General features: G+C 40.2%; 2 protein-coding genes across 4 annotated transcripts in view; one reads left to right on the forward strand and one right to left on the reverse strand.

Annotated features, from left to right (window-relative positions):
• The window catches only part of LOC124149403, a 136,519-nt gene extending 133,652 nt beyond the window's left edge, over positions 1 to 2,867 (reverse strand). Inside the window, exon 1 of the mRNA XM_046520954.2 lies at positions 1,355 to 2,867. Within this exon, the coding sequence (XP_046376910.1) occupies positions 1,355 to 1,360 (6 nt within the window). The 5' untranslated portion in view covers positions 1,361 to 2,867. The remainder of the gene's footprint in view (positions 1 to 1,354) is intronic.
• Positions 2,868 to 13,014: 10,147 nt separating this feature from the next.
• Positions 13,015 to 27,072, forward strand: part of LOC124149402 (nuclear pore complex protein Nup153-like) — a 48,482-nt gene continuing 34,424 nt past the window's right edge. For 2 of the 3 annotated variants that reach the window (XM_046520949.2, XM_046520951.2), the window contains exons 1-8: positions 13,015 to 13,203; positions 14,581 to 14,724; positions 20,158 to 20,392; positions 21,623 to 21,847; positions 23,014 to 23,150; positions 23,480 to 23,596; positions 25,475 to 25,597; positions 26,316 to 26,375. In XM_046520949.2, coding sequence (XP_046376905.2) covers positions 13,129 to 13,203; positions 14,581 to 14,724; positions 20,158 to 20,392; positions 21,623 to 21,847; positions 23,014 to 23,150; positions 23,480 to 23,596; positions 25,475 to 25,597; positions 26,316 to 26,375 — 1,116 coding nt within the window. In that variant the 5' untranslated portion in view covers positions 13,015 to 13,128. The remainder of the gene's footprint in view (positions 13,204 to 14,580; positions 14,725 to 20,157; positions 20,393 to 21,622; positions 21,848 to 23,013; positions 23,151 to 23,479; positions 23,597 to 25,474; positions 25,598 to 26,315; positions 26,376 to 27,072) is intronic. The other variant, XM_046520950.2, reaches the window with a different exon arrangement.

The raw sequence follows: 27,072 nt of genomic DNA on the forward strand, positions 1-27,072 counted from the left end.
ACTAACATTGAAGTGTTCAGTACATCATAGATCTAGTTTTTGCACAGCACGAAATAGCTGTTCCTGTGCCACAAATACAGGTTTTGTTATGATGGCAACCATTACTTGTCCTATCACTGATTTGCATGTCATCGTATCTCAATTGCGTGGATCGATGCTCATGATGTCAATCACTGGATTGTCTGGTCAAGACTCGATTATTTACAGACCGCCGTCACACAGCTGGAATATTGCTGAGTGCGGCGTAAAACAACAAACAAACAAACATATCGTGTTATGATTATTTTGATTACGAACTTATTATTATAGTTACTATATTATCATGTATTATTATAGTTTTCATTTATGTTCACAGACTCCCTTAATATCTAACCTGCTGATGTTATATGAGCAGACGACTCGACATATCCATCAGTTTCAGTAAATTCAAGTTGAAGTCAACTGAATGTCGTTTAAATTAAGTAAAAGAACACGCTATTTTTTCACATGACTATAGTTAATCTGTCCAATCATATGAAAAATCTAGTGTTCTTTAACGTTTTTTTAGCAGTATACTGAGGGCGAAAGAAAGTATACATAGTCAGTTTTTTGTGTACGTGTAATTGAAAGTTGAAAGAACTGTTGTTAAATTTGATTATGTCTATTTAACCATCACTCTTTACTGCAACGGTTTGTAAAAAGTTATCTGGTAAAGTTTGTGTAAAAATAAATTGGTTCAATGAAGACAGGGATAAAAAATGTATTTGCATCCACATGCCCCCTTCCATGTTGAAATGTTTTAAATTTTTGCCGAAAAAAACAAATTTATTGATTTTCAAAGATAAGATGTCTAAGATACCAATCAGCAGGAATGTATTTCGCGGAAAAAAATATTTAAAAAAGTTTTCAATCAAATTACATTTTAAGAAATAAAAACATGTATTCTTTTAGTGCTGACTTAGCGCCACTAGAGTTCATTATTTGGATATAATTTCGTATAAGATATTTTCAATTGAAAATCAAACATGCGATAAAATCAACTGAAGGGTATGGTTTCTTTTGCTGATCGGTATATATATATATATATATATATATATATATATATATATATATATTGAGGAAAGACGCTTTGGAAACCTGTATCGAGAGAGACAATGTCACACACAAAGTGCCCATACACTCAACGATTGCGTGTCATGCTCAACGAAGTCAAACCTTCATAGTTCACACGCAGACGACAATACCAAATATAAAATTGTCAGAGAAAGTTACTAAACATTGTGTGAATGTAAGTTCAAACGAAATATATCATTGAGCAAGGAAACTTCACGAGAGAATGTCCCACGACAAACCTACTAAAACGTCTAAAACTTACCTTCATAGCCAGAGCACTCAACGTGTAAACCTTTCTACGTTCTCCCGACCGTGTTTCCCGTCTGCTGTCATGCACTAAGTGAAGTCAATCTTCTGTCACACTTTAACTAAGCCGACTGCTTTTACTTCTATATTTAATGAATATATTGACAGCCTTTGCTCCTTATAAACTACATTTCTCCAAGTCAAACACATGTTATTCGCTCATGAAGACCGGGGCCTTTGACAGTCAGGGTAGCTATAGAAAGAAAATCAATCAAAGAGTCGTGTACATTACGACTGGAGAACTATACGTCGTGGACACAATAATCAAGTTCCAAGAACTTTTATTCCACAGGCGACTTCAGTGCACACGACAACTGCCAGAAATGAGTTATCTGTGTCTGTTTGTACTCCGGTGATCTCTAGTATGGCATGTGGGTCATCCACTCCGTTATATCCCTAGATGGATGCCACTGTCGAGGGACGGCTGCCCTGTCGCGGGACGTCTGCCCTGTCGTAGGACGCCTGCCCTGTCGTGGGACGCCTGCCTGTCGTGGGACGCCTGCCCTGACGTGGAACGTCTCTCCTGTCGTGGGACGTCTGCCCTGTCATGGGACTTCTGCCTTGTCGTCTGCCCTGTCGCGGGACGTCTGCCCTGAAGTGGGACGTCTACCCTGTCGCGGTACGTCTGTCCAGAAGTGGAACGTCTCTCCTGTTTAGGGACGTCTGCTCTGTCGCGGAACACCTGCCCTGAAGTGGAATGTATCTCCTGTCGTGGGACGTCTGCCCTGTCATGGGACGTCTGCCCTGTCGCGGGACGCCTGCCCTGAAGTGGAACGTCTCTCCTGTCGTGGGACGTCTGCCCTGTCGTGGGATGTTTTCCAGCTAGGGATATCCGTTGCTATTATTCTTCCTAAAAACTCATTCATTTGATATCCCACGGTAAACCGATGAGCTGTCTTTCAGATGGTCAGTTTCAGAAGCTGATCACATACGTCCGTCTACAGAAAGCATACATGTCCACATTTGTAACACACCTTGTTAATTTACTACATTCAAGGATACAAGTCTATGAATGCCAACATGGGACTACGAAATCCTTAAGTGACATGTTCACTTGCTTGTTAACGGTAAAAACACGTTGCACCGAAAGCATGAAGACGTTGGGAGTCTGTTCCTTCAGGTGGCTTATTAGGCTCCGAGCAATATCATTAAAGTGTATATTTATCATGAACTAGTGACCTCGTGTGAATCTTGCAGAGAGCACGTTATCAACTTTTTTCTCCCAGCAGGGTTCTGTTTTCAGCCCCATCTGTTATTCAATCCCACATCCGTCATCCAGCCGTCGTACGCCCGTCATACATCCGTCGTACGCCCGTCGTACGCCCGTCATACAACAGACACCCGTCCGTACACTTGGGTCACTGAAGGTTCTGTGGTCAGCGTGTTCAAGCTGTCGCTCCCAAGGACTCAAGGACCGATGACTGGATAGCCTGTTCTGGATGTCGGTTGTTATATTGACTTGACCGTCGCTTGGTAAACAAAGTATAACCAATAAATGTGACGTTATCTTGTATCTCGTTACTATGCACGGTGCGACATCTCCTATTTGACATGTCGTACCTGTAATTACTCTATGTCATTAACAACATACTGATCACGTGATGAATTAATACATACACGACACCGATGTCAGTGTAGAACAGCTGATCAGCTTGTGAAATACATACCTTTCTTAACACGGTGATATATGTAAGGGCCTCCGCTGAACATAAATTTTCTATTTTACAATTTGGATCAATAATATGTCGTCGTAAGGAAGGCCTACATGTAAAATCATTTTGTCCTCTGTTGGTGCACGACACATTCATCTTTCATGACCTACCTCTGATCAATGTGCATTGTTCTGCCTAGCGTATAGCGAGATATACAGACCGTCGACGCTGTGTCTTAAATTGGTGTTATTCCGCAAACGACCTTAACGACAGGGAGTGCATGGTCATGGAGTTCTGTGAAGATCCGAGTTAGAAGTGGTCTCCACATACCCATACTTACCGACTAACTGGATCGGGTGGTCTGCTCGCTGACTTGGTTGATGCATGTCATCATGTCCCAATTGCGTAGATCGATGCTCATGGTGCTAATCACTGGATTGTCTGGTCCAGAACGATTATTTACAGACCGCCGTCATGTAGCTGGAAAATTGCTGAGTGCTGCGTTAAACAACAAACCAACAAACATGGTACATGGAGAAATTAACGACATGGACTACAGGGTACATGGAGACTTTAACGACATGGAGTACAGGGTACATGGAGACTTTAACGACATGGTGTACAGGGTACATGGAGACTTTAACGACATGGTGTACAGGGTACATGGAGACTTTAACGACATGGAGTACAGCGTACATGGAGACTTTAACGACATGGAGTACAGGGTACATGGAGACTTTAACGACATGGAGTACAGCGTACATGGAGACTTTAACGACATGGAGTACAGGGTACATGGAGACTTTAACGACATGGAGTACAGGGTACATGGAGACTTAACGACATGGTGTACAGGGTACATGGAGACTTTAACGACATGGAGTACAGCGTACATGGAGACTTTAACGACATGGAGTACAGGGTACATGGAAACTTTAACGACATGGAGTACAGGGTACATGGAGACTTTAACGACATGGACCACAGGGTACATGGAGACTTTAACGACATGGAGTACAGAGTACATGGAGACTTTAACGACATGGAGTACAGGGTACATGGAGACTTTAACGACATGGACTACAGAGTACATGGAGACTTTAACGACATGGACCACAGGGTACATGGAGACTTTAACGACATGGACTACAGGGTACATGGAGACTTTAACGACATGGAGTACAGGGTACATGGAGACTTTAACGACATGGAGTACAGGGTACATGGAGACTTTAACGACATGGACTACAGGGTACATGGAGACTTTAACGACATGGAGTACAGGGTACATGGAGACTTTAACGACATGGAGTACAGGGTACATGGAGACTTTAACGACATGGAGTACAGAGTACATGGAGACTTTAACGACATGGAGTAGAGGGTACATGGAGACTTTAACGACATGGAGTACAGAGTACATGGAGACTTTAACGACATGGAGTACAGGGTACATGGAGACTTTAACGACATGGAGTACAGGGTACATGGAAACTTTAACGACATGGAGTACAGGGTACATGGAGACTTTAACGACATGGAGTACAGGGTACATGAGGACCTTAACAACATGGACTACGGGGTACATGGAGACTTTAACGACATGGAGTACAGGGTACATGGAGACTTTAACGACATGGAGTACAGGGTACATGGAGACTTTAACGACATGGAGTACAGGGTACATGGAGACTTTAACGACATGGAGTACAGGGTACATGAGGACCTTAACAACATGGACTACAGAGTACATGGAGACTTTAACGACATGGAGTACAGGGTACATGGAAACTTTAACGACATGGAGTACAGGGTACATGGAGACCTAACGACATGGAGTACAGAGTCCACATAATATACATCGTCATGAGAGGGTAATTATTGGTTAAAATATGCATGTTAAAATACACACCTGCTTCAAATCATTAAAGTTCTTAACAGCATATTTATCCTTCAACCTTATCAGCCTAAAGTGATTCAGGTCTTTGACGTTTACCACTTTGGTGAAATCAATGAGAACGGGTATGTCTCAAAATCAATTGTAAAATACAATTCTTTGTAATGTGCAAGCTTCAAGTCACTGGCAGTTGAAGTTAGCCAAGCATGAGTGAGTGAGTGAGTGAGTGAGTGAGTGAGTGAGTGAGTGAGTGAGTGAGTGAGTGAGTGAGTGAGTGAGTGAGTGAGTGAGTGAGTGAGTGAGTGAGTGAGTGAGTGAGTGAGTGAGTGAGTGAGTGAGTGAGTGAGTGAGTGAGTGAGTGAGTGAGTGAGTGAGTGAGTGAGTGAGTGAGTGAGTGAGTGAGTGAGTGAGTGAGTGAGTGAGTGAGTGAGTGAGTGAGTGAGTGAGTGAGTGAGTGAGTGAGTGAGTGAGTGAGTGAGTGAGTGAGTGAGTGAGTGAGTGAGTGAGTGAGTGAGTGAGTGAGTGAGTGAGTGAGTGAGTGAGTGAGTGAGTGAGTGAGTGAGTGAGTGAGTGAGTGAGTGAGTGAGTGAGTGAGTGAGTGAGTGAGTGAGTGAGTGAGTGAGTGAGTGAGTGAGTGAGTGAGTGAGTGAGTGAGTGAGTGAGTGAGTGAGTGAGTGAGTGAGTGAGTGAGTGAGTGAGTGAGTGAGTGAGTGAGTGAGTGAGTGAGTGAGTGAGTGAGTGAGTGAGCCTTTTACGCCGCCTTTAGCAATATTCAAGCAATATCACGGCGGGGGACACCAGAAACTGGCTTCTCACATTACACCCATGTGGGGAATCAAACCCGGGTCTTCGGCGTGACGAGCGAACCCTTTAACCACAAGGCTACCCGACCACCCCTTTTATCATATGAACACATAAAACTATTAATGAGAAGACATAGTGTTTTGATTAAGTGGTCTCCGAGAACATGGAAAGTCATGTATGTGTGTAAGTGAGTGTGTTGGCTTTAACGCTGCTTTGAACAGTATTGCAGTTATATCGCGGCGTGTCAGCTTAATGTAGAAGGAAAGCCCGAACTGATGCAGGTCTCGGACGTTTACCACTTCGGTGAAACCCACGAGCACGGGTATGGTGCTGACAAACCTAGAAACATAATCGGGGCGAACCGGGATTCGAACCCACGGTCATTGGTTGCTCGCGTGCCCAAGGGACGCAACTCTGCACAGTGAATTGCAGCGCCTGAGATGACTGGGTCGTCTTACTCCCGATATATAGACAGAAGTGAATGTACACCTTATACACACAATCGCATCACATTATAAACAAACACACACACGTCCGGGTCTTTCAAGTGCAGTGTGACATGTTTATGTGACCGTCTCGATGTATACTACTCAAAAGAAGAACTCCAGTTAAACTGTCATCGCTGGTCGGTATTGAAACACCAGACTGGGGCGTTCTTTAACTTGTTACGAGTAGTGTAGTTTTGTAGGACGTAATGTGGTTGGGGTTATAGTTGAAGCAGTAAATATCAGATTGCTACAAGGCTGTAAAGATCTATATCTGTTTACCTCATTCAAGACGCATTGCCTGTATCGCGTGCCCTATCTCCGAGACAGACATACAGGTGATGTGTACCTCCAGTCGTCACAGGTACATATACATACATACATACATACATACATACATACATACATACATACATACATTCATACATACATACATACATACATACATACATACATATGTCTCCCTGAAGATAAAGCTGAGAACAAACAGTGTCTTGTGATTATTTTGTGAATTACTTTACATATGTACTACCATGTATACACAGAGAGAGAGAGAGAGAGGGGGAGAGTGTGTGTGTGTGTGTGTGTGTGTGTGTGTGTGTGTGTGTGTGTGTGTGTGTGTGTGTGTGTGTGAACAGGTTTTCAAGCCCGCTCAAATACCAAATGAACTTTGGTTTCTTTGTTTGTTGCTTAACGCCGCACTCACCAATATTCCAGCTATATGACGGTGGGCCGTCAATCCAGTGATTGACATCATGAGCATTCACCACGCAAGCGGGATACGATGACATGCATCAACCAAGTCGGCGAGCCTGACCACCCGATCCCGTTAGTCGCTTCTTATACGACAGGCATAGTCACCTTTTACGGCAAGCATGGGTTGCTGAAGATCTGTTCTACCCCGGATCTTTACGGGTAACTTCCTTGACAACCTTATGTGAGTGAATGTTGTTTAGATCCGCAGTCTGCGTTATATTGAAGGTATATCATGGCGATCTGCAAATAATCTGGCGCAGACTCACTCTGTCCACACACAGCACCCATCTTCTGTCGCGGCTGACACACGTTCAATTTTTTATTCACTCACTCACTCTTGATAGGTAGGTATACAGTGAACCCCGAGATACCGGACGATAGCGTTCCCCACGAAATCGACCAACTAACAAATGTCCATATCAACACATCCTCATTAATGTCAATTTGTGTGTATGTTAGTCAATGTAAAATGAATGAAATTTTCACTAAGGCAATTTACAAGAAAACAAAATATTTCAGGCATTTTACAAATATTTTCCCATCAGATTGATTAAAGGTTATTTCAAACTTCAAAAGGGCTTAAAACATCACAACAGACATTTTTTTTTTAAAACATACATTAATTTTCGTTTCTTTAATTCTATCATTTCCCGTCAATAGGTGGTGAAGTATAGCACAAAAAATGTTTCGAATTAGTAATCGTGATATAATAAATGGAAAAATAATGATTTTTAATAACGACTGAAATAATTTGGTGTTTTGTAAAGTGCCCAAGTGAACATTTTAGTCATTTTATACATTGAATGTAACATATACATGCGGTGTTTTGTAAAGTGCCTAAGTGAACATTTTAGTCATTTTATACATTGAATGTAACATATACATGAAGATAAGCTCCTTGGCAGGAACAGTCCGGGAGAACAGGTGTACGGATAAACGGGGTCCGGACCAACGAGGTTTTACTGTATACATAGTTCCGGGCGCAAAAGGTTCATTATGTTCAATATTAAAACCGATACCCGGATTCCTATAAGAGCACAATAAAAATAAATACCTTCTAAACCTTTCAGTCAAAAATAAATAAATAAAAAAACCATCCATGGTCTTGTACCAGAGCGGGAATGTCTTCAATCCAGATCTGTTCTCAGGCGTGCGTGTCTCAAGAAAACAATCATTAACTCACTCGGGTGAACTGTCGTCTAAATAAAGATTAAACATTAAGGATTAATCCATAATCCTGAAAGCTTGTCTAACATTACTTTACAATGTAACCAAGGCAGATCATCGATCGGTTAATCGATACACCTTTGATGCGTAAAGGGGCGAGTGAGCAGTCACCGGTTGTGATTTACGTTCTACGTGACATCTGCCGTAGCCAATGGGGGTAAACGTTGCATAACGCTACAGTCAGCAAAATTACGGTTTTTCGTGGCTTACAATATAAGTTTAGACCAGACAGATCAGTGGTTGATATCATGAGCAACGAACTATCCACGTCGTTAGACAGAGAGGTAACTCCACGTAGTCAGACAGGTAACTATCCACGTGGGTAGACGGACGGGTAACTCTCCACGTAGTCAGACAGGTCACTATCCACGTGGGTGGACAGACAGGTAACTCTCCACGTAGTCAGACAGGTAACTATCCACGTGGGTAGACAGACAGGTAACTCTCCACGTAGTCAGACAGGTCACTATCCACGTGGGTAGACAGACGGGTAACTCTCGAAGTAGTCAGACAGGTCACTATCCACGTGGGTAGACAGACGGGTAACTCTCCACGTAGTCAGACAGGTAACTATCCATCTGGGTAGACAGACAGGTAACTCTCCACGTAGGTAGACAGGCAGGTAACTATCCACGTGGGTAGACAGACAGGTAACTCTCCACGTAGTCAGACAGGTCACTATCCACGTGGGTAGACAGACGGGTAACTCTCGAAGTAGTCAGACAGGTCACTATCCACGTGGGTAGACAGACGGGTAACTCTCCACGTAGTCAGACAGGTAACTATCCATCTGGGTAGACAGACAGGTAACTCTCCACGTAGGTAGACAGACAGGTAACTATCCACGTGGGAAGACAGACAGGTAACTCTCCACGTGGGTAGACGGACAGGTACCTCTCCACGTAGTCAGGCAGATATAACTATCCACCTGGGTAGACAAACAGGTAACTCTCTACATTGTCAGACAGGTAACTATCCACGTGGGTAGACAGGCGGGTTTCTCTCGAAGTAGGTAGACAGGTAACTCTCCACGTAGTCTGACAGGTAACTATCCACGTTGGTAGACAGACGGGTAACTCTCGAAGTAGGTAGACAGGTAACTATCCACGTCGTTAGACAGACAGGTAATTCTCCACGTAGTCAGATAGGTAACTATCCACGTGGGTAGACAGACGGGTAACTATCTACGCGGGTAGACAGACGGGTAACTATCTACGCGGGTAGACAGACGGGTAACTATCCACGTAGTCAGACAGGTAACTATCCATGTGGGTAGACAGACGGGTTTCTCTCGACGTAGGTAGTCAGACAGGTAACTATCCACGTGGGTAGACAGACAGGTACAAAAAGTAACTCTCGAAGTAGGTAGACAGACAGGTAACTATCCACGTAGGTAGTAAGACAGGTAACTATCCATGTTGGTAGACAGATAGGTAACTCTCGACGTAAGTAGTCAGACAGGTAACCAGACAAACGAGTTAGTGGGAGCATGAACAATGACCCGCGACACAGCACGTCAAGTTACGATGGCACGCAATCCATTGTAACTGCGGGATTCTCATTCGTCGGTTACAAGGGCAGACATTTTCCGTGCTGGAATCAATGACGGGTCTTGCTGATGAAGATGTATACATGTAGGATTCAGATGGAGACCGGGTGTCTTAAGAGTGTCTTCAAATAGGTCTTTAAAAATGCCACCCATCTTCCGATTGGACATGTATGTTTATGGTGTGTCTTTCTAATGGAGTAAACAGGGGAGATAACTACGAGTTTAGTTTAAACAACTTCTCTCACAACTTCTCTCACAACTAAATAAACGGGAGCAGAGGTGGCCGAGTCGTTCTTTCGTTCTGGACCAGATAATCCACTGAATGACAACATGAGCATCGATCCACGCAATTGGGATCGATGACATGCATCAACCAAGTCAGCGAGACAAACCTAGAAACATAATCGGGGTGAACCGGGATTCGAACCCACAATCATAGGTTTCTGGCATGTCCAAGGGACACAACTCTGCACAGCGAATCGCGGCGCTTTAGACGACTGGACCACCCGTGCCCATTACATAGTAAATGAAAAACTACATATCACATGCAGTGTCACAGCCTTGTGGTTAAAGCGTTCGCTCGTCACGCCGAAGATCCGGGTTCGATTCCCGACATGGGTACAATGTGTGAAGCCCATTTCTGGTGTCCCCCGCCGTGATATTGCTGGAATATTTCTAAAAACGGCGTAAAACCATACTCACTCACTCACTGACAGATGTGATTCCGGAACTTCAGTGAAAGGTCATGAAATGTATATCCAAAAGCAAAAACATATATAACTGCCATACTGTAATCCCCGGATGTATAGGCTATGGGCAAAGCATAATCAGATAAAACACACATAGGTCAGTATAGGCGTCGGAGATATGCGAGTCTAAAATAAACCAAGTATCGGTACGAGTGTTTACACTATTTAGGCTCTATATGGCCACACGTGAAAGTAGTTTCACCTTAAACCAGGTCAAGTAATTCATGTCACCGCGGTCTTTGGGTTAACCCCGCTACAGAACACTTAACAGATCTGACCAGTGAAGATTCCGGGGTAGAATAGGTCTTCAGCAACCCATGCTTGCCGTAAAAGGTGACTATGCTTGTCGTAAAAGGCGACTAACGGGATCGGGTGGTCAGGCTCGCCGACTTGGTTGATGCATGTCATTGGATTGTCTGGTCCAGACTCGATTATTTACAGACTGCCGTCATATTGCTGAGTGCGGCGTTAAACAACAAACAAACCAACCAACCAACCAAACTTAACAGATCTAGAACCTCCTTCTATGGATAGGAGTGGGGGTCGGGAGAGTGAGTGAAGGTTGTTTAACGCCGCAGTCTGGAATATGCCAGTCACAGGGACTTGTACCGCAAAAAATAGCAGCTACAGGATATATGGTTGGTTGGTTTGTTGTTTAACGCCGCGCTCAGCAATATTCCAACTATATGACGGCGGTCTGTACATAATCGAGTCTGGACCTGACAATCCAGTGATTGACATCATGAACATTGATCCACGCAATTGGGATACGATGACATGCATCAACCAAGTCAGCGATCCTGACCATCCGATCCCGTTAGTCGCCTCTTACGACAAGCATAGTCGCCTTTTACGGCAAGCCTCGATTGCTGAAGACCTATTCTACCCCGGATCTTCTAAATATGGCGGCTTGACTGGCATTTATGAAACAGTGAAACCATCATGTCAGCCCTTACTCATACGTGTATTCATAGATTAATCAAGGGGAAAGAGTGGGTACTGTATCGGGTGTTCACCATGATGACTGAACTGCGTGTATTTTTGGTCTTCGCATCCTGTAGGGTGAATCGTTGCTCAAACTTTCAACCACTGGTTTCGCAGACATAGATATCATTATCTACATGTTGTCGTCATAAAACGGAAATATTACTGATTGCGGCCTTTAACAACATTCACTCACTCACATAAACATTTGTGATTTGATATCCGGGTAGTATATGTGTAACATATTTCAACAGTGATGGGTTGATCGTCCACGGCCAAGCATCCACGAGCACGACGATAATTTGTAGGTCGTCCCATGAAGGAACATTTTAAACATGTTCACCAAATAGTTTCAGTTTTTTGACATGGCACCCAAGGGGTATGGTATAAATCATTTGTAAAATAAATATACCCGCATATGTGTTGGCTTCAAATGCTACAAATACCAATCTATAGGTTTGTAAAAACTGTATTAGGTGTTATGCTCCATAACATTTCAGCACGGGTTTATTAATTATCGTTATCAATTAATGGTATTCCTAACTACATAGGACACGGGCATCCTTATAACCACGTTACAATTAGGTTTGAAGGAACTGCCTTATTGCTTTGCCCTTTTCTGTATTACGCTATCAATAAGCAAGAAGTATGCCTTTTAATGGAGTCTTAATATCGATATATGATAGCGTTATGAGTTCAATGTTTCCTCAAGCAATTACCAAAATAACGCCATCTGCGGAACGTGAATCAAAGCATCAATCACCACCTCACCATGGAAGCAAGCTACTTGTATCCATGTGGATTTTAAACCTTGGGGCGCCCCCCTGGTAATACGTCCATCAATCCGGTGTTACGTCATAGCGTTGCGTAACTGTTGTGATAGATCAATTTCAGATACATCTGGAAAGGTCTCCTCTGTCATGGAGTCCGTAAAATTGAATTGTCTTGACCGTAAAAACACTAGTCAAATTTTCAAAAGAAAAGTTCATGGTCCAGTAAAAAAAGGTCCATACAGGCACTATAATCTTGTCAATCACTTCAGTGCAGTATACCAAAGAATTCTATATATGTCTTTGAGTAGGCCTATACGAACTTGAGGAAATGCCTTCGATAAATAAAACAATAACTTAAATAGCAATGACATATGTTTAAGTAACTACGTTTGGAGACAGTGATTGTCATACAGATAACTGAATGGCATTACACCTGTAGGATAAAATCATGTTGAATTGTCACATTAATGTGCAGACCTTCGAGGTCCCTCTCAAGGTTGCAAACAGATGGAATTTACTAAACCTTGTAGAGTCTACTACGTTAAAGTGAAAAACAGCCAGAACTAGTGATCTGCACAATAATTTAAAGTATAAATATAATAGATTATTTCACATAATCCGAACGACGTGAATTTCGTATTTTGGTTCGCTGTATTATCTCCCTTGGCGGATATGAACTTTGACTGTCAAGGCACCCATGTGATTTAAATTTCAGCCAATCACAAATAATCAATGTTGCCGCCATCTTTGGCGAGAAATACGGCGAGACACTGTCTCCGAAAATTTAGTGTCTAATCCGTAATTACACAGAAATATTTTAACAATAAGTAGTAATTGTTTAAGACAACCCAGCCATGGCGACTGAAGGGGGTGGCAAGATTAAACCTAAACGCAGCCACTCGACTTCAAAGCCATACGAAAGACGAAAGGTAGGGCTTTTGCTGGTACACGTGAGTTTTGTCTTACGTGATCACTGCGATTGTATCTTCAGTGCAGTGTTCGTGAACGCTCAACATGAGTTCGATTTCCTGTTAACATACATGTTACCTCTGTAGATCCTGATTTTGAAGAAATTGATCTTTGAAAAGTCCAGTACTTCACTTCAACTAGTCGTGATGCATGCTTGGCGACATGATTCTGTAATTTACAAAGTGAAACTTGTTCTCAATCGAATATTGTTTTTTAACCACATCATATACCTAAATAGAAGTTTGATGTTAACTCTCCCCAAATACTGCTTTGTAATCAGCCGGCAGTTGGTGATAGACAAGCCAACAACTTGTATATCATTTAAAAACAATTAATTTGAATTACATGATTTAGTTGAAAATTATATAATTGGAGCATGTACTTCACTAAGATTACTAACTGACGTTTCTTTGTCAGTATTTCTACCCAAGGATGAGGATAAGGATGTACATTTACTTATGTTAACATGGTTCTCTAGGGCTTAAATTATTCATTGGTGTGCTTATGTATCTATATAATAATCATACTCAGAAATCTGATACATAAGTTGGGCCTCCTATGTATGCAGTAATACATGCTACACACTTTGTTTCTTATTGATAAACAATTTTTTTAGATTATGATTTGCTTTACTGTTTATGTTGATTGTCTACTCATTTTATGACAGTTTACTAGTACTACTACACGTAGTCAGAGCTTTAATGCTTCAAATAAGCTGTGTACTTGCGTAAAAAACACTAAAAATATCTCCATAACCTGATCAATTTTAAGTGGCTTGTGCACAGATGCGCATGAAACATTTCAAAACCCAGTAGATATAACACTGCGTTATTAACCAATGTGTCATTTGCCAACTTGTGTACCTGTATTTCTTCACATATTTTATTTGCTGACGAAAAGCAGGCATCACACATTCATGAACTCGACTGCAGTGGCTAATACTTAATAAAGGTACAACATCTCGCGTATAGTTAATATGCATCTGAGTTTATGCATGTTACATTCTTGGGGTAACACAAAGTCACCTAAAACAGCATTTGAAGCAGTGAAAGAAAACCCAATGGACTATATGATACACACCCCCAAAAACTGTCAATACACAATGTGCGTGATAACGTGTGAATATATACTCAGTGGACAAAAAGAATTATCTGGAGCCCTATTAAGTTGAATGATGATATTATATAAAATAAAAGGTGAAAAAGCGGTCCCTCAAAGGAAATGAAAAGTGTTTATAGTAGCACTGTTTATTCCAAGTAATTCACACTCACTAATATACTTACTGCTTGTGTCATGTTTTTCTCGTGTGTCTCATATTTGTTACTGTAACATTTCAGTCGCTCCTGGGTAAGGTGACGGATACTGTGAAAGATTTGCTTGCTCCATCATGGTTGACAGATTTTGTATCCACTGTTTCCAAGAAGACTCCTCCCAAAGACAAGAAGGATGCTCTCATAGAAGAAGAGGAAGATGTGTTTATGGTATGTAAAACATGCTGTTGGATTGTGAAATTAATGTACCTTCAAGCATGTTCAGTGCACCCACCAAGTGGTGGGATGGAAGTGTATTTAGTAGGGCCGTTACGATTCACTTGCGGATTCAGCGAATCGAACCGTATCCATTCATGAATTGAATTCGTTATTTGTGGCCACTAGATAGTAGAATCAAATATTTATGAATATGCAGTCATGTGCATTTACATACCCTGTACCTAAAACATCCATAAGAGCATATGATATGCATAGATTTCTTTAAAGACAACACTCTTATGATAATTAATATGACAGGAATTTGGTCACTGGTCATTGTAGCATTTGAGCAGATACTAAGACTAAGTACCTGGACAAGTGCAGTATATAAATGTATAATAAAGATAATTAACAAACCATGTCAAATAATTTATGTTGTTAATGTTTCACTGAATATAACAAATAATACATCAACTGCTGACTTATTATTGTATTTGTGAATTAATATTTGTATTCATTACCCTATATTTGTGATACAAATCATATTCGCCTCATAGTGTATTTGTTGCAGCCCTAGTATTTAGTCCAAAGGTGCCACAGCTCTTTAGCATTGTTTAGGAGGGCAAACAGGTACAGACCGCCGTCATATAGCTGGAATATTGCTGAGTGTGGCGTAAAACAACAAACCATCCATCCATGATCAAATTGTAACCAGTACAACTTACCTCAGAGCTCCAGATAAGCTACGTATCTGCGTAAAATACGCATCAGAAATGCAGAAATACGCAGTAAAATAAAATCCAAGCGTATCAAATATGCAACGAATATTACAGATACGCTACAAAAATAAAACTTTTGCGTATCATCAAAATATTGTGAAGTAACCCTGCGTATTTGATTAGCAAATCAGGAACTTATTTTGAAATTATAAACAGGCATTCCGTCAACCTTGCCAAACTCCACGATGACAGTAACATCATGATTATTTGCCATCCCACTTTCTTGTGGAAGTATCGTGGTATTTTTGTGTCCTATAAAGCTCTCGAACCCACACAACACCAGTTTGCAGGGACTAGATGAATAGTGTTTTTAAATATTTTTCTTAAATACCCACATGTGTAAAAACTAGTGGGTAAGAGAAATTTGAACACCCAGATAGAATTACTGATACACAATGATTTTAAAATGCATGGGTAAAATACCCACAACACCAAAAGCTTATCTAGAGCTCTGTAACCTGAATTCTTTTCAAAATACATGTATCACTGTTGTGCCAACATAAGACCTACACAACACAATATCTGTGTCATGAAAACGTTCACTTTGCCAGCATCCATGTTTAGAGAAGGTAAAATATGCTAGAAATGATAGATAATGTCGTGTTTGGTGTTTTTGCTGACCTCATGTAAAATACAACATTTATTTTTATGTGTGCCATCGGTAGGGCTGGCAAAAAAAGATCGATAATAAACAATTATCATCAATGGGAAGAACTATTAACGATTATCGATGAAAATTGTGTCATCGATAATACCTTACTTAAACTTTTGTGATTAGATTAAGTTTAGATTTACCAAAACGGACTTGTTATTGTCAATAATGTTAATTGCTGAAGATGGAAAGTAACTGTTTTTGTTATATCTCAATTGTCCACAAAGTAATCCCTGAATAAATGTGCCACCACTCACCAGTGGAGTGAAATATGTTGATTTCTTTAGGATTAAATTTGCGTATTTGCTGAAACATACTTCTCCGATATTGATAGATAATTGATCAATATTTAGTAAGCGTATTGATCTCTATGATCTGTATCGATAGCCAGCCCGAGCCATTGGTTCTCAAATACAAGGAATAAACAAGAGGCAAAGCTTTCATTCCTCAATTCAAGTCTGTCTGTGTATCTTGGTGCACTTGGAGTAGACATTAACTGCTTGATTGATCATGTTGATAATCATAATCCATTTTGAGATAGTAGACATAGTGATAATCTAAGTAGTTGTCGTATCGTGTATACAACTGCTGTAACAATTCAAGGTAGTGCTAGCCTAAGAAAATTGTCACAGTTATGATGAGTTATCATGAGGTAAGGTCATTATTTGCCATGTCCAAACAACTACAAGCTGAAAAATCCTGGCAAGATCCACATCAGTAAATCATAAAAACGACAAATAGTATATGACCTTAGATAAGCCGATCCCATAGTTATGCTGAGGTATAAACTTGAGCCTTGAAAGAAGTATCAAAATAGCATGTCCTGTAAATTAGGTGGACTACACTCTACATACATCTTCTCATAATGATCCGGTGGCGGAGGGGTAGCCTGTTGGATAAAGCTTTTGAATGTCACATGAAAGACCCTGGTTTGATTCCTACATGGGTACAATGTGTGAAGCCCATTTCTGGTGACCCCAGTCGTGATATTGCTGGAATATTGTTAAAAGCGGCATAAAACCGTACTCACTCACTCATGCACCATTGGAAATAGAATATCAACCAATCCGTATTGTATTATGCATGTTAAACCTATCTGGTAATGAAAAATGTTCCTTGTATATCTAAACGTATGTTTGTAATCTATTTTATTACTGTTATTCAAAATTTTCATTCCATAATCAGATAATGTTTACATTAATTTTGGCAAAATCGTGTTTCCCTACGACATGTACGGTACTTATAAGTTATCTTTACCCTTTTCCACATACCATGATAGCACCATGTCACATCCACAGCAGCCATGATCATATTACCTGATTATCACCACTGACGCCTTGAAACAAACTTTAGTTGATAGAGAATGGATATATATGTCATAACTGCCATACTTTGGCTTGTTTAAAGTCATTTTGTTATTGCAATCGAAATAGCTGGACCATGCAACATCTCAACGCTAAACGGAAACGGGTCAAATGGTTCCATTCATAAAAAGTGTCTGACAATGTACCAAAGTCCTACCGCATAACCGTGGTTGTGGTTATTATTTTAAATATTAATAGTAAGACCTGCATCTTAATGCATCTTAAATAACATAATATTATCGAATGTAATAATAGTTTCAGATACTATTTCATCCGACCATTGCATTAAGTAGGGCTGGTTATCGATATGGATTACTCGGGTCGATTATCGGTAGTCACATATCGATCAATAATCGATAAATATCAAAGAATTCTATTTTGGTAAAATGACATTACAGAAAAATGGCAATTCACTTCTCCGGAGACTCAGTGTTTCAACAATACGCACGTTACATCACATTTTTAGCGATGAACAATCTGAGTTTAAGATTCATGTCGTCAAAGACAATTATTATTTGTATAAAGTGAGAATACCGTATTTTCTTGAGTATTCCTTTTAATATTGTTTTTATTAATTTCGGCGAAATCGTGTGTGAAGCGATCGGAAGATCGCACAACTCACCGTTATTAACAGCAACCACGGTCAGAATACCGCTATTGACGTCTTGAAACGAACTTTAGTTGACAGAGAATGGATACATATATCATAAATGACATACTTTGACTCGTTAAAAGTCATATTTGTTTTTGTTTGACGATTCTATGTCAACATGAAATTCTCGCGATCACGCGATCACGTGCGCGTGAACCTTGACGGTGACTGGTCAGACCATGCAGACTGGGTCCATGTAAAAAATAATACCCGGGAATAGCGATCAGCTGCTTCGCTTAGGGTTATTATCTATTTTAAATATGTTTAGTAAAGGCTGCATATAATTAAGAAAATAATGGAATATATTATTCTTGATAAAAAAAATAGTTTCATATACAATTTTTGCCGATCCTTGCATTAAAAATCCTATTAAGTTATATCATTGGTTGTGTCTTGACCGAATCACCAGTCGATTCCAAGAAAACGTGTGTACAGCTGATTGCTGTTTCCGGCTTAGTTTACGAGAAAATACACAAGGTAATCTTAATCCCTGGATATAAAACAATGCCTAGCAGAACAATAAATACTATTTAAACGGTAAATAAACATGTCTGGTGATTTTTTATCTCAAATTTCGAATTTGTACTGACGAAGTTTCTCATCACCCGTTCGTGTGCCGGACTTCGCTGAAAGGGTACGGTGTAATTTTTTTCTGCGCATAATATTCAAATTTCTTTTTTTCCAAAATATTGAACCCGCTAGAGGGGGGTGCGCATTATACATGGGTGCGCACTGTACTCAAGAAAATACGGTAATTGAGAAATTAAATGTAATTTCACCTGATATAGTCGTTTGTCATTTATGTACAGTATTCACGAAACTATTCAGATAAAAAATCATCAAATATTCCGCCATTGTGAATGTCAGGTGTGTGCTACGTAGTAGGTTGTACTAGGTTCACAGGTGTGATACGTAATAGATTGGATGGCAGACTGATATTAAACAAACATCGTGCGATTATAACGGGGAAATTAGGAATTTTTGCTGCCATATCGTAAAAATGTCAAATCCCACGTGGACCTCACGTGGGCTGTGAGTTGATAATACCGGGAAAAACGAAAACTATGATCATTGAAAAAATCGAAACAGACTGGAATACGTAGTTACCAAATAGACATAAAATTTGAAATTTTATGAAATAGAATAGGAAGAATTGTTTTTAAGAATTAAAGTATTATGAAACCTATTTTAATCATGATACTTCATACTATTTCGAAAATATACATATTTTCTAAAATCCTGACTCCGCATTTAGATGCCAGTGACTACATTTGTAATTACCCACTAACAACATGTAATGGCGTCGTCGTTCGATTCAAAGCAGAACTTTTTACTTTTTGAAACATTTGATTATTATTTGCGACTAAACATAAAGCGAAGGGGAGAAAACTGTATGTTAGGGTGAATCTGTTTATATCTAGCGATAATTACAAGGACAGCAAAACAAAGAAGTCAAATGTGTTGCAGTAAAAACTTTTATTTGTCGAAAAAATACATGTCATTATCGATAGCATTATATTCATATCGATTATCGTCACAACCTTCTTCCATCGATGATAATTACGATTATCAATCTAAATCACCAGCCCTAGCATTAAGGTTCTTTTCAGAGATTCTGGCTTAATTAATGCACAAATATACAATAATCTTAATACGTGCATAACAAATTGATGCTATATTACATATCCTTATTGAAATGGCAACACATATTGTATTGAGCCATGAGTCCTTGTACAGTATTTCTACACAGCAGCACCCTTAAAACAAAAAATCAGTGAATCGCTGAAGCCCTCCTGAAATGAGGATGTTTTATCATGTTTATGGGCCACTGTAATTCATTATTAATACATGTCACATGAATGTTCAATGTTCAAAATGAACACAAATCTGAGAGTAGTAATATTCATGAAAAACTAGCCTTGGTAGAAAGTAACTGTAGCAGATCATTGTTGCAGACATAATTGATAATTCCTAACCCTGGTGTTTCTCTTTTCACAGAGCCCTGCTCAGTCACCATCACAGTTGAACAATGTGAAGAAACCTCCTCGCATGCAGCACCAGGACTGTGACAGGCGCAATGCAGTGCTTGCACCCCGGTCTGCAGCGGCCACAGTTGCCGCTCCCCTGGACCCTGCCGTCCCGTCAACATCCCTGGCGCCACCTCAGCCATCATTCAGCTCATCACATCTGCCTTTCTCCAAGTTTACCCAGCAAAAATCCAGAATCCCAAATGGTATATATCACATTGTTTCAAGTTTTGGTCTAGTATATCGTAGTGGTAAGACCAGTCACATCAAAGCCCATTGCTGATAGGACCTGCTAAAGCAGCAAGACCCTATTCTCTTACAAATTAAGTTATAAAATTGGCCCAAAGTACCTGTTGAATGATAAACATTGACTTTAATTACAATGGCGGCTGATAGAGTACTTATGAAACCCACCTTGAAAATTCAACCAATAGCCGGGGCGGTCGGATAACCTAGTAGTTATAGCGTTCGTTCGTCACACCGAAGACCTGGGTTCGATTCCCGACATGGGTACAATGTGTAAAGCCCATTTCTGGTGTCCCCCCGCTGTGATATTGCTAAAAGCGACGAAAAACCTCACACTCACTCACTCACTCACTCACTCACTCACTCACTCACTCACTCACTCACTCACTCACTCACTCACTCACTCACTCAACCGATAGCCATTTTGTTATCCAATTGCCGTACTCGTTTCGAAACTATTGTTGCTGATTACGACTTTCATATGAAGACTTTTCTTTTGTATGTATTACTGTTTTCAAGCTTGAGTTTACAGTTCCTTAATATAACAGGGTATCTTGTCTGTCACTGTTAAAGTTACTAGTGGGTGAGTGAGTATGGTTTTATGCCGCTTTTAGCAATATTCCAGCAATATCACGGCAGGGCACACCAGAAATGGGTTTCACACATTGTACCCATGTCGGGAATCGAACCCGGGCCTTCAGCGTGACGAGCAGCTTTGACCACTAGGCTACCCAACCGCCCCTTAAAAGTTACTAGAAAGCCTCACTATGAAGACACAATAATTAGCAGCACCTGGTCATGTTTGGTTGCAGACATTGATACACTTACAAAAAGCAACTCTCTATGCTGTCGTGAATATGAATATCAATAATGAATTGAAAGAAATTGTAACATTACAAAAAATCAATAACAATATATCAGTCTTCTTAAATATCTGAGTAGCAACCTACTCAGTCGCACTTGAGGTTTAAAGCTAAGGTGTTGATTGTTTCAACTTTTGCTGTCATCCACCTGGCTCACTTGGAGAACAATACCGATTGAAGGGGTGTTTTCACATTTCTCAATTTCAAAAATATTCGGACTACTGGAACACCATCAGTCGTTCTTCTATTTTATTGCAATATTATGAAAAATAACTCCTATGCTATTTTTGGTACATGGTTTTGTCGAAAATTGTTTTGTCCATCCAGATGACACTATGTCTGAACGAAGTGATGTGTCTCGATCGACGAGCGGGTGTTCCTCCATGATCCCCCACCCAGACAAGCAGGCCTACCAGAGGGAAATACTGCAGCTGAATGATTCTGCTCTAGACATGTTGAAAACAGACTTTCAAACAGCTGAAGTTTTTCAGCCACAAAAAGGTGGTCGTGCTGCACAGAAAGATATTTCAGCACAGAAGCCTCAGCCTATAGGTATGTTGTACGAAAGGGAACTTTTACATGTGTAGTATAAGATAACAAGATGTTGAGATGGTTAATGAGTTCATTCATCATGCCAAAGAGGTGCGTCCAATATGATTGTTTTTAAGTAGCCTATGCTGTTGTCAGTACCCAATGCTGCTGTTGTCAGTTCCCAATACTATTGTTGTCAGTACCCAATGCTGTTGCTGTCAGTACCCAATGCTGTTGCTGTCAGTACCCAATGCTGTTGCTGTCAGTACCCAATGCTGTTGCTGTCTGTACCCAATGCTGTTGTTGTCTGTACCCAATGCTGTTGTTGTCTGTACCCAAAGCTGTTGTCAGCACCCAATGCTGTTGTCTGTACCCAATGCTGTTGTTGTCAGTACCCAATGCTGTTGTCAGTACCCAATGCTGTTGTTGTTAGTATCTAAGTGAAGTCATCTTCCCGGGGCAAGGGAGTTAACTTGTGGAATCTGGTGAGGTAAAATCTGATTGGTCATCTGAGGGACATAACTCATAATAGCCACTGGTGGCGCAATGACTGAGCCGAAAAGATCCAGCCCAGTTCAGCAAGGGTGGAAACGACTTTTGCAGCCAGTTAACACCCTTGCCTCAGGAAGATGAAGTGAAGTCTTTTATAGGCATTTCCAAGTTGAAAGAACATACATACATGACACTTTATTCTGGTATGGGAAACAACTTCTTTGTTCTTTGTATTCCGGGCTACTTCTTGCCAGTATTCACCTGATGAAGGGGCAGGAAGTAGCATAGTCCTGCACCATGACAGTGGAATATATTTATTTTATGGAAAAAAATAATCTAGAAATTTATACAAAAGCAAGTCTAGCCAGCCCCAGCTAAATCAGCATAGGGAATTTTATTTTATTTTTAGAGTCAAGAAGGATATTGTGTAATATAAGATTTCAGAGACTAAATGTTAGTCTAGAAGTAGCACTGAAACATTGTTTACAAAGAATAAGGGAGTTGTTACCCTAACAAAAAAAATATTAATTTTTAGAAGTGTCATGAGTTACCATGTATAACCCAGATGATTGTGAGTCTTTTGTCCGGATGACAAGGATAAATGTTCCTGGTATCAAACACCGGTTTGACAACTGACTGTGATGTAAAAGAACATTAGTCACTCACTCACTCACTCAGTTGTTATTCCCTTACAGCCCCTAAGATGTTTGACACATTTGTAAATCCACCAAAGACATGGACTGCAGAGGCGTCGCGTCAAGGGCGTCCCCTGGCCCCAGCTGTGCGGGAGAAACCCGGCTTCAACTCTTCACTGTTCGGGTCCCCTGTTCTGGTATGTAGGAGAGAGTTCTAGTGAAGATGGCAACCTACTTGATGCAGTTAAACATTTGACACACAAGATAAACAACTTCAGTAAACTACAGTTACAACAAACTTAAAGGTATCACCAATTTTAGTCATAACCGGAGTTCATTATACACATATACATGCCCGGGACCAAAAAACAGTATGTTATATCCGTCAGTTTAATATGAGCATGTTTGTTATAAAAGTAGTTGACTGTATGTCATTCTAATCTGTATTATTTGTTCTTTACAAATAACCCTTGATATGAATATGTATGTTGATGTATTTAAACAACAGTTCCATGGAATTTTACAGAACCAGTCCTCGTCCATATTGGGTGAAAGTTTTGGGGAGTCATCCTTCTATTCTGGCAGGACGACGTATGGAGGTGCATCTGCTTACAGAAAACTTAACTCTACAGCTCCCTACCAGGTACAGTGGGCTCACTGCCTTTTCTTAGCCCTAAGGCCTTTTGTTAACCCCCAACCTAAAAGGCTGGGGGTATATGGTTATACCAAGGAATTCTGTCCGTTCATCCATCCATCCTTCCTAGAATTGTTTTATGTGCAACCTATAACTTAAAAACAAATGCATAGATTCGTTTCAAACTTGTTGACGACTTTTTATACCAATAGGAGAGGTGCAGTGCAAAGTTTGATTTCAATATTTGGATTTTCAGAAAAAGACACAGCTGTTTTTCATTTTTTTACTTAGAATCTTTTTACTTAACCTATTGTGTAACCCATTTTTTAACTTAAAAACTACTGCATGGAATCTTTTCTAATTAAGAGGACAGCCTCCATACTAATTGAAGAGGTGCAGTGCAAAGTTTGATTTTGATATGTGGATCATTTTAGAAAATATGAATTTTTACATGTTTTGAACTCAGAATGTTTGTTTTACTTCAACATTTGTGTGACCTGTAACTTGAGAACAACTTCATGGATACTTTACAAATTTAAGGAACACTTTCTTTACTTAAAGGAGAGGTGCAGCAAAAAGTTTTATTTCAAAAAGTGGATTTTCTGGGAAAATCTTGCTTTTTTCATGTTTCGAACTTAGGAATATGTTTGAGTTGAAGTCGGGGGTATTAGTGAACCCTGCTCACTTTTTGCCTTGTTTTGTTATTAGTTCAATGTAGGTGGTCACAAACAATACCAAAACATTTCTACTTCCAGATTAGCACAGCTACCAATGACCAAAAACAAAGTTTTAACATGGCAAGATACCGAGAAATAATTGACTATTTTAATTTTTTTTCGTCAAGATGAATATTGTGTGGATTATTGTGCATAACTTACAAACAGTGATGATAAGGTCTTGTGTGTTTTTTTTTGTCCATTTCAGGTAAATGTAAAACTGCCAAAATTGTTTTTTGAATGCATAATGTAAAACATTCAAAATTCAGTGGTTCCTAGATCATGTAGATTCAAATAGTAGTCTGTAGCAGCACTCTTCAAGTAGAATCCCAATTTTCCCCTCATTTAGAGCTGTGCTACTGTCCTCCTGTACACCAGTCAAACGTTGGCCAACTGTTAACTTTGCTGGTCATGAGAGGTCACCAAAAGGATCAGGTGGTCTGACTCAGTGACTGGGTTGATGGCATGTCATCGTACCAAGATGGCGTGGATGGTTGTTCCCAGGATCAATCACTGGATTGGGGGCAGTTGGGTAGCCTAGTGGTTAAAGCGTTAGCTCATCACGCCGAAGACCCGGGTTTGATTCCCAACATGGGTACAATGTGTTAAGCCTATTACTGGTGTCCCCTGCCGTGATATTGCTGGAATATTGCTAAAAGCGGCGTTAAACCATACTCACTCAATCACTGGATTGCTTTGGTGCAGATTATTTACAGGCTGTCATCATTTGGTTGAAATTTTGCTGTGAGCAGATAAAACAACAAACTGGTGGCTAGCAGGGATAAGTGAGCCCTGATTTCGTCACTATGTGGCTTAAATAATGCTGATGCAAGTTTATGTTTCATAATGCTCACTTCTTTGAGTCGACACATGAAGATGAGGGGTAGAATTGGTCTTCAGCAACCCATGCTTGTTGTAACAGGCAACTAACGGGATCAGGTGGTCAGGCTCGCTGACTTGGTTGATGCATGTCATCATATCTCAATTGCGTAGATTGATGCTCATGATGTCAATCACTGGATTGTCTGGTCCAGACTCAATTATTCACTAGCTGGAATATTGCTGAGTGCAGTGTTAAACAACAAACTAACTTCTTTGAGTCACTTGAGTTCATGCAGAAAATTTATTTTCATACAACACATGACACAGCATTATCTTTACACAATTTCAGACTGCACTGCCAATTCGTAAACAACTGAAACCGAAGCCTCTCAACAGCAGTTTTAATGCAGTGACCAGTTCCACGGCCAGACGGATCCTGGAGACACTGGAGCGGATGTCTACACCCCTCACAGTGAGTTACACTTGGTTGTATTCTCATACTCATGACAGTGGGAAACATCATTTCCATGCAGATTACAAGGGTCGTCAGATAGCATGAAAACATTGCCATGTGTGTCATATGAAAACACATTGCCTGGGATATCATTAAAAATATTGCCTGGGGTGTCATGAAAACACATTGCTTGGGGTATCATTAAAAATATTCTCTGGGGGTATCTTATGACAACATTTTGCCTGGGATATGTTATCTAAAAAATATCTTTGGATATTGTATGAACACATTGCCTGGGATATCCAGCAATAGAAGTATTTTTTGTCCAGTAGTCCTTATGATGATAACATAGAGCTAAACCCTTTAAAATGGCAAATTACTACTAGTCCTTTTTATAACTATTAGGCAGTTTGGCAAGGACTACAGGACAAGTGCCCAATTTTAATGCTGGATATCTTGTGAAAACATTGCCTGGGATGTCATATGAAAACATTGCCAGGGATCTCATATGAAAACATTGCCAGGGATATCATATGAAAACATTGCCTGGGATGTCATATGTAAACATTGCCAGGGATATCATATGAAAACATTGCCTGGGATGTCATATGAAAACATTGCCAGGGATCTCATATGAAAACATTGCCTGGGATGTCATTAATCGCATGATACATATAGCCATGAGTTTGTATTCTTTATTCAGATTTGCTAACAGTATAAAATGTTCTCTTTTCAGGATGCAAAAAAGATCCCTGCTAGTGAATCTTTCCTGACTGATTCTGTGTTGTCATTCACGGTGAGTTCCAGGCAGGTTTCCGTGGACATTGTCCTGCACGCATGGCTGCAGTATTTCATGCTGCCTTCAATCAGTGTGTGCACTTGACATATTCCCACAATTATAACTGTTGCACAGTGAAAAGATAAGAAAGGGCATGGTTGAGTAACAACTGAAAGTGAATCGCTTGCATGACATGTGACTCTTTGTATGGTAATGTAACGTGCTGTTACCAAGGATCTAAATGTGAAAACTGTCCGATGTGTATTGAAAATGAGTTGTTTACATTCAACACTAGTTGAAAACTTTTATTAATTGTACAACAGCATGAAGCACATGCTGCAGCAGGATTCTGTGAGGCAGGGTTCATTTGTGAGAACTGCCATAACTAAGAATACACTCAATTACAGTAAACTATGGTTATAACGAACTCAAAGGGACGCTTATTTTAGTTCGTTATAACTGTAGTTCGTTATATATACAGCAAATGGGCGGGACAAAAAACAAAACAATTTGCTATATCCGCCAGCTCGTTATAAGCGTGTTCGTTATAAACTTAGTGTATTAAGTTTATTTTGATATTTGATATGAGGTTCTAAGATCAGAATTTTTTTTGCATGCTTTCCCAACACTTGAAGTAAAAGGTGACTATGCTTGACGTAAAAGGCGACGAACAGGATCGGGTGGTCAGGCTCGCTGACTTGGTTGATGCATGCAT

Source organism: Haliotis rufescens, unplaced genomic scaffold (assembly GCF_023055435.1).
Source record: "Haliotis rufescens isolate VD_foot unplaced genomic scaffold, xgHalRufe1.0.p SCAF_2, whole genome shotgun sequence".
Taxonomy (NCBI): Eukaryota; Metazoa; Mollusca; class Gastropoda; order Lepetellida; family Haliotidae; genus Haliotis; species Haliotis rufescens.